Raw genomic sequence first — 8,773 nt, 5'->3', positions numbered from 1 at the left:
CCAAACCTCTCCAATCTGGCTTTGTTGGTACCATGATGCTGATCATCAACTTTCTTTGTCACCTCAGGATTTGATCCTGAGTTTGTGGAGTGCATGCACATGAATGTGTTAAATGAATGTGACGAACAACCAATCACGAGCCTTGCAACACAAAGCAAGTTTGATTTACTTCTCGTGAGATTCAAAACTAAAGGTTAAAGGTTTTGCTAAAGGTTAAGAGATTGAAGAATATGACAAGTTTAAACGTCATATGTAAAATGAAGGAGGACAAATAAAATAAAGAATCTTGCTCTATCAGTGCAGTGACAAGTGAAACTTGTTAACTTAGTTTATACATTTGAAAATATAGTGATAGAGACTCAAACATGTAAGGTCAGATTTTTTAAATAGTGCAATCTTTTGATACTACAGCTTATTTATATGACATGATCAGTATACATTAATATTTATTTTAAATAAGCAATTTATAATAACTGTTCAACTAAAATTACCTGTGTGTAAAAGATAAATAATAATAATAATAATAATAATAATATAAATCACAATAATTATATAAATCATAAAATTACTCATTTAAAAATGACGTAATTATCATTAAAGCCAGACTTCTAATTTTTTTAGCATTAGTGACCTTTAATTTGGAGCAAGATAAACTGGAGTGACTTTGTGTCAGACATGTGTCACTTCTCTCACATCTGATTGGTCTAACTTCAGTTTGAGATCTCTAACCCAGAACATAACCTGCCCCGGAGCAGGTTAGCCGTGGAGTGTAAGTTACTATGGCAATGAATGCCGCTAAAAGCCAAGCCACTTACGTGGTACCTAAAAGCCAGGATTGGTATAAACTAATTTGATACTTACGTGGCTAGCCAGCTAATTTAGCTTCATGGTATAGGTCCCAGGGCATTATGCATTTAAAGTAATACAAACATAAATCTTTAGATCTACATATTTCTTTTAGTTTTTTTTTTAAAGATTAGTTTATACCAGGAGTGGGGTTCGAACCCACGAGGACATTTGTCCATTGGATCTTAAGTCCAACGCCTTAACCACTCGGCCATCCTGGTCATCTGCACATGGCATTGCAGTATGTAGTGTAATTCCAGGCCAGGAGTCCTGGACCAGTACTTTCAGCATTTTCATTTCCTTATTTATCCCTAAATATGTCAGCAATAATATTGCCTAAGTAATTGTAAACATTTATTTTCCTGTGTCCTCAATATCACTTTTCATACTTTAGTTTTGCAAATCTTCAATATCACTTTTCATACTTTAGTTTTGCAAATCTAAAAGCTACTTAGACGTACAAGCTTTGTAGTACAAAAAAAAAAGAAAAAAAAAAAATCATAAAAAAACTTTGCTTTCTTTCTCCTTAATCCACTGAACAATGTCTGAAAGTGTATATTACTAGCACTTCCTGTGTTTACTTGCCTCTTATAATGAATGGCTTGTTGTATTCCTCAATTGTAAGTCGCTTTGAATAAAAGTGTCTGCTAAGTGAATAAATGTAAATGTAAGTAAAGTGACTTAACATCAACAATCAGAAATATTACCATAATGTTACTGATACAGTCTACATGGAATAATGTTCCACCTACACAAAATTATTGGTTTAATAATTCGAAATGCATATCAGTTTGTTCTCTCACGATCAGTCTTTGTAAAGTTTGTTGTAAGTGAAATCTTTTGTTTGACCACTGGAGTTGTGGAGCGGCTTTGGAACAACTTGTAATGTTAAAATAGCTTTATAAATACATTTTAATTTAAAGGCATTTCTTTGAAAAATTCATCCATATATCCATATATCCAACAATCGTGCTGGACAAATGTTGGGTCAGCTATCTTGCTGAATGGGACAGTAAGCGAATTAAACACAAATATCAGTGTATCCTAATTTCTATTAACAACTTGCATTTTGAGATTTCTTTTTATCCCATATGATAAAATATTTTATATAGTTTGGTTATTCATTTTAAATAATCTCTCAATTTTGAATCTCAAACATTACTCTTTTAGACCTTTTCCAATCTCTCAGTTTTAATCACAATTTTAAAACCACATGGACATTTTTCTATTGGTTTTTAACACAACAAGTTAACCACTCTGCCATCCGTTTTTCAAAGGATGAAATGACAATTTTCACATTTTGGATCAAATCAATTCTGAGGTTAAATCTCATGCTAACCCGGCTATGAATGGACTAAAGCTTCTACCAGGAGTGGGGTTCGAACCCACGAGGACATTTGTCCATTGGATCTTAAGTCCAACGCCTTAACCACTCGGCCATCCTGGTCTGAAAGAGACTCTCATTTGGTTATCTTTCAAATGTAGAAAGAAAATCAGGTACAGCATCTTTAATTATTATCGCCATGTTATAGTTGATAGATCTGGAAAAAGCGGAGTGGCTTCATAGTAGATTAAGACCATCAGGTGTTCCTTTGACTATGTTGCCGTGTTTCTTTAGTTTGGGAAAAGGTTAAGTGCCACTGCTGTTCACATTTTGGAATAAGTCAAGCCTGAGACTAAACATTATACTAATCCCAGTTTTGAGTGGTTTGAAGGTTTTGCCAGATGTGGGGTTTGAAAACACAAGAATATTTGTCCATTGAATCTTAAGTACTGTGCAACACAATAGTATAGAACCCATGAGTATATTTGTCCATTGGATCTTAAGTCAAACGACTCAACAACTCATCCATCCTAAACAGATACTTAGATGGTTAGATGGTTGTTCAAATATAGAACAATGCAAAGGGAAATAGTTGAACATTTAGTACAATCATAATCTTAAAGGAAAGAAAACTATATTTCATGAAAGAGTTGGATTTCTTTGGATTTTTGTTGTTGTTGCTGTTGTTGTTTTGTGGGTGGGTATCACACAGAAAGGTCTTCTGGCCCAGCCAGAAACATGTTAAAAATAATATGTTGTTGGCTTGAGTTTTCTAATCTTTCTTCAAGAGTGTATCAAATGTACAGCTGATCAATGGAAATACTCACCAAAAATGGAATGAAAACTCTGCCAACCAACCCATGTGCCAACCAATCCTGGTCTTTCCTACAAAATCCCTAGAAATGGCTCAATGTTTTTACCAATGTTGTTTTCAGTTATTCACATTTAACAGACGATATTTATCCCCCGAAACAACTGCCCCCACCGAACAACCTAAAAATAGGTGTTTTCTCATATTAAATACAGATGCACCCAGCATGCGCTTTTCTATGAAATCAAAAAAATAACTTACCTCTACAAATATCCGCACATTTCTGAAACAAGCATTGAACATTTCTCCGGATGAATTTAACAAACAACTGCTCTTATTTTCACAGCCGTGAAATTGGGTTACGTCTTAATGTGCGCGCTCCACGACCCTGCGACGAGGGCGCGCACACGTGCATCAGTCGAAGAGGGAGCGATCGCGAGTTTGACTTCAGTGTAAATTCAAGAAGAATAGCAGATAACTCTTTTTGAGGAGTTACAGGGATATTCTGTTCTTCTCGGGTCTTCACACACACACTTGGCTTTTATAAGGCTGTACAAAACCTGTGTTTATTCACTACTTTTTGGAGAGCTGTTAATGTTAAACATTTTCTATGTATTTAAATTGTACAGTGACCATTATATAAAATAATATATAATATATAAATATAAAATATATTTATTTCAGAACGAACAAAACTTGTACCGTTTTTATCATGACGTTAACGTTAAAAATAACACATCCTTATTTATTTAATAAAAAGGAAAACTGTGCCAGTTTGATTACTATTTCGTCCCATTACATTTTATTTGAAGTCATTTAATAATAGATTATATAATACAAGTGCTTCTGTTTTATTGTTGTTGTTCCAGCACTGTCAGATGATATGTTACATTTCTGGGTCACAATTTACCAGTGCTTTAGATTGCATTTTCTTGTTTTACAGGAAGAGTTAATTCCAAAATTAAAATGTACAAGGCCTCTTCTACATCCTAGATGTAGAAGAGTTTATTTCTTCATCAGAACACTGGAGTGGTGTGGATTACTTGTGGATTACAGTGATGTTTCAATCAGCTGTTTGGACGTTCATTCTGACGGCACCCATTCACTGCAGATGATTCATTGGTGTGCATAAGATGTAATGCTACATTTCTCCAAATCTGTTCCCATGAAGAAACAAACTCATCTTTTTACATGAATTATTTCTTTAAGAGCTAGCAATTCTTTAATGTCATCATGATGTTAATAGATTACTACTGATAATGAATTATTTTCCTTTATAATGTATAACTGTTTCATAACGGACAGAAAGTATGGGAACAGCTGGCACTGTGAGAAATATCCCTGCAAAAGCTCTTTAGATCATTCAAGCATAACCTCTGAAGTGACCTGTAGAGTTATTATTAATCTGAAATTAGTTTTGATTGGGGTTCTGATTTTGTTCCCAATTTTATGAATAGTAGTGTCTGCAGACATTACAGCTGAATACCAACAACTGGAGCAATAAGTCAGTACAAAAAAATTTAAAATAACATGCAGGATAGCATTGACTGACTACTTTTTTTTAAAGGGAATTTTCACTTATGTTGTACAAGTTATGTTGAAATGCTACACTGTATTTTTACTTTATATGTTATACTCATTAAATTAGATTTTTATTGCACACCTGTTATAGATGCTGACAGTTAATTTTTATGTCTCTCTTGACACTGTTTTTGCTTTCTATTAAATAGGCTATTTATTAGGTCAAATTACAGCTATTTTAATATATCTCTCTCACACACTCAAAGACGAAACATACATATAGAAAGAACTACATAAGTTCCAGAGTTGTTTGTCAAGAATGGAATTCAGACACGTACTGTACAAAATGTTCACAGGTCAAACATGGACATAATCTACATCAAAGCAGAAACAGCAGGCGTCTTTAAAGAGCAGCTGAATGTAAGAAACAGTTGTTGTCCGGGTGTTACATTCAGATTGAAATGAGTTATCTCAGTATCTCATAGACACCGAAACATGTCAGACCTACACGAGAGAGAGAGAGAGAGAGAGACATAACATCTCCCACTCAACTCCTCGTTCCTCAGATATACAGCGCTTAAAACAATCGAATGAAGAGCGTCATCTACTGGCAGGAAGATGTATTACAAGCACACGAAATCACGTCTGTAACAGCTTTGAGCTCACGCTCAGAATGACGGCTGGTGTCAAGAACATAGAAACAACATAGAAAGCAGCAAGCATATCTATTTTTGTCTTTTTTTCATGCAGATAAATCTAGAAAGATCCACAGAGGGAGCTCGGCATCACATATATACAAACACCTATGAAGCTGTAAGGTCATGGGATCCAAGCAACATCTGACGCTCTCCTAGGATTTCACAATTTATTTAATTACAGACAAGTTCACTATCACTAAGAGCATTTTCCAGATCATTACGATTTACAGGTTGAAACATAATAACGATAAGAGAAATGAGAAAGATCAAACAAATATAAAGTTTTTTGTCATCACTGGTGAGAATTTATGGCATTTATCAATGACTCCCCTCGTCTGCCATTGGCCAAAAAACATATAGCCCCGCCCCACACCCACGCTATTGGTTGAGATTAGGTCGTGAGCACCAGAGAGCCACAGTGTATACACTTTTAATTTTTTAGAAAAATCCAGCTACAAATGATTTTATAGTTGTCTCTGCTTATTAAGTACAGAACGTATTTTACATCACACATACAATTTTTTAAAAAGAAGAAAAAAAGAAAAGCGCTAGCTTTCTCAACTAACGTCATTATTTCGCGAGGGGCGGAGCTATGTTTATCCTGCCAATGAGAGATGAGGAGCGTTCGAAACCTGCCATCATTATTTGTTCATTTTCGTTTGCTGATGATAGAAGCACACAAATTACACACTTAAAACTTTAAAATAACAACCAAGGGGAAAAAAGTATACAGTGATCTAGGCGACCATCACTTTACTGTACATTTCAATAACCACCTCAACTCCCAATGTGAATCACCAACAACTATGAGCTGCAACAAAAAGCATACTGCATTTCAAAAATGAGACGTTTAAGAATCACAGAAGTTTTACATACATCGTTGGTACTTAAGACCGCAAGTGTTGACTAAAGAGAGAGTGCTGGTACATTATTTACTGGCACGTGCGTCTTTAACGTATACAGAGAATTTACAATCACGGCAGAGAATAATACTGTACTGAAATAAACATCACCTTTAGCACAGACTGCTGCCACTTAGTACACCGATGCACGTTATTATCGCGATCAAACGTAAAAATGTGAGTGATGATGACTCATTCTGATTGTCAGTCAGTGATGATGCAGTAAATTTGGTTGGATTCCTTGATTGACATCAGATATTGTTCTTGTAAAGGTTTGGGGTTATCAGTCTCTCATGTATTAAAAGTTCACTCAAAAATTAATTAAAATCTGTCATCTTTCACTCATCCTCGTGTCATTTTTAAACCTGTATGGCAAACATATGCATCCTGGTTTTCATACAAAATATATTGAGCACAGGTTGTCCAGCTTTAAATAAGGACAAAAAAGCATAATTAAAGTCCTTCATATATAATTCGGGTACTAAAATGATGCCTCTTGCCATTTTGGAGCTTGACATTCTGTATGTTTTCATTGTAAGAGTACAAGCATGTAAAAAGTTGGACATGATGACAGAATCAACATTTTTGGTGAAATCTCCCTTTAACACTTTCACATCTCACTCAAATGTCTCTTTTGTCTCCCACAGTTGAACATGTCAGCCCTAAATGCATTTATAATGCATCTGATAGTAACATAATGGCATTGATTTGCGCATTTCAAAGCTTTAGAAATGTCTATATGCACTCTAATACTGTGTATACATTAATATATTCCTACTATGTAGAAATGAAAGATTGTAACACAAACTTGAAGACTGAATCTACACTACTAAATGAGTAATAATTAAATCAATACTGCATGGGACTGGTTGTTTACAGTAAATCCATCAAAGCTTTTTTTGTGACCATCAGGCACTTCAGATTAAATAAATCAGAGGGAATTGTGGAATAGCTTCACTGGACTGGTAATTGTTTACAGAACTGTTTTTTGACAGTCCTTGATTTGCTGATATTGGCTCTGTGTAGTTATAAACCATTCGCAATGACAGTAAGAAAGCACTGGCCTCATAACTCACAACATAACATTTACACAATCTAAATTCATGAGTCATTCATAAGTCTTTATATTGTTGACATACTCTGTACTTACGGCTGATTGTAAAAAAATATGTTTTACAATCTCTCTGTGGAGAACATTAAATCAAAAACACAGCATTTAAACGAGCAACACGAAAACTGTACATTTTCTTTTTTAGTGTACTTCTGATAAACACAGTAGCTTGCAGATAAAACAATACCTAAATATTCATGTTTTGGCACTTTATGTTATTATATTTTCTCATAACACTGAAATGTAACCTGTCTCTCTCTGATAAAAAACTAGAAAGCAATGTGCTGTTGGTTTGACAGAAATGAATGGATTGATGTTTCTCTGACTACACTCTAACCACCAACAATTCACATTCTTTATGGCTCATAATGCGATATGAAAATTCACTCAAATTTTCACCGCAGTCTCATTTTGACCTGATCCCCTGTTCTGCATTATTATTGATTACAAATAACATTCTTTTATGCTTGTATTGTTGTTTACTCATTAGATTAATTAGAAAGCCTTCAAAAAGTTGCTTTTGGTTTCTAACCTGAATAGCAACTTTTAAGCTCATCAACAGTTTTGGCACTATATATTTTTCCCTGGACAAATCGTTTCTAACCGATAATGGGTGAGACGTTCTAGATCTTGTTTGGAATCTTTAAATACTATCCAGATATTTCATGAATAATCACTAGTTCTTCTCTAATTGTGATTGGTCGGCCCTACTGCAGGTGAAGAAGGTGAATTGGAGGGCGGGGCTTATGGACGGACAGGCCAATCAGGCGCTCAGGTGGGCAGGTTGAGGTTGACCGTCTCGGCCAGAGGGCTGGACATGCGTATCTGTGAGCTGCTCTTGCTGAGGATGGACAGCTGCGTCCCCCCGTTCACCCCACTGCTCGCTAGCGAAGGGTGACGCTGCTGCTTCAGGTCCACAGCAAAGTACCTGTTCACCGTCCAACTCCTCCATTTCCTCTTTATCTCCGACTGCACCTTTAGGGAGAAACTTGAAAAGGTCATTTTTTAATGTACTCAGCTGTAAAGGTGCACGCGTTCTCCACCAGTCCACGCACTCTCACATGCTTTACACCATGTCCTAGCCAGACGTGACACGTTTCTAGCATCAACTAATTTGACAGTGGACACAGAACGCAAACTATTGCACAAAATAATCATATTTGATGTTTTGATTTCATTGTGAGCAGGGCTACTTAAAGCAATGCAACACAAAATATGTTTTGTTGCGATGTGAAAAATTGCCTCATCTTTGTCTGAATTATTTCTTTATTTAAAGGGATTGTTTATTTTTTTAATTGTTACACACCTGGTCAGGACATGACAAAGTGTTTTGGCAGTAACTCTAAATAATTGTTGTTGGATATATTATTGCTGAAACTAATACTTTCAGAGCAAATCCAGATATATTTAAAATTAATATCAAAGCTGACTGCATGCATTTGAGGATATCAAAACAAAAGCTCTTACCTCTCCATTCAGAAAGCAGTAGAGCACGGCCACCACAAACCCCTGTGCAGAGATAAAGTGAGTGTGGTGAAGTGGATATCATTTTAAAGTACT

At 35.4% G+C, this 8,773-nt stretch overlaps 1 protein-coding gene and 2 non-coding genes across 6 annotated transcripts in view; all 3 read right to left on the bottom strand.

The window, feature by feature from the left end:
- Positions 1-984: 984 nt before the first annotated feature.
- On the bottom strand, positions 985-1,067 carry trnal-uaa (transfer RNA leucine (anticodon UAA)). The gene has a single exon. It is a non-coding gene; the product is annotated as a tRNA-Leu (tRNA).
- A 1,143-nt stretch (positions 1,068-2,210) lies between these two features.
- trnal-uaa (transfer RNA leucine (anticodon UAA)) lies at positions 2,211-2,293 on the bottom strand. The gene has a single exon. It is a non-coding gene; the product is annotated as a tRNA-Leu (tRNA).
- A 2,515-nt stretch (positions 2,294-4,808) lies between these two features.
- Positions 4,809-8,773, bottom strand: part of LOC127936336 (pituitary adenylate cyclase-activating polypeptide type I receptor-like) — a 26,735-nt gene continuing 22,770 nt past the window's right edge. For 2 of the 4 annotated variants that reach the window (XM_052534185.1, XM_052534187.1), the window contains 2 exons: positions 8,681-8,722; positions 4,809-8,201 (listed from right to left, as the gene is read on the bottom strand). In XM_052534185.1, coding sequence (XP_052390145.1) covers positions 7,977-8,201; positions 8,681-8,722 — 267 coding nt within the window. In that variant the 3' untranslated portion in view covers positions 4,809-7,976. The remainder of the gene's footprint in view (positions 8,202-8,680; positions 8,723-8,773) is intronic. The other 2 variants (XM_052534186.1, XM_052534188.1) reach the window with 1 other exon arrangement.

The sequence above is a fragment of the Carassius gibelio genome, chromosome A2 (genome assembly GCF_023724105.1).
Source record: "Carassius gibelio isolate Cgi1373 ecotype wild population from Czech Republic chromosome A2, carGib1.2-hapl.c, whole genome shotgun sequence".
Lineage (NCBI taxonomy): Eukaryota > Metazoa > Chordata > Actinopteri > Cypriniformes > Cyprinidae > Carassius > Carassius gibelio.
This window is presented reverse-complemented; position numbering and strand designations above follow the sequence as displayed.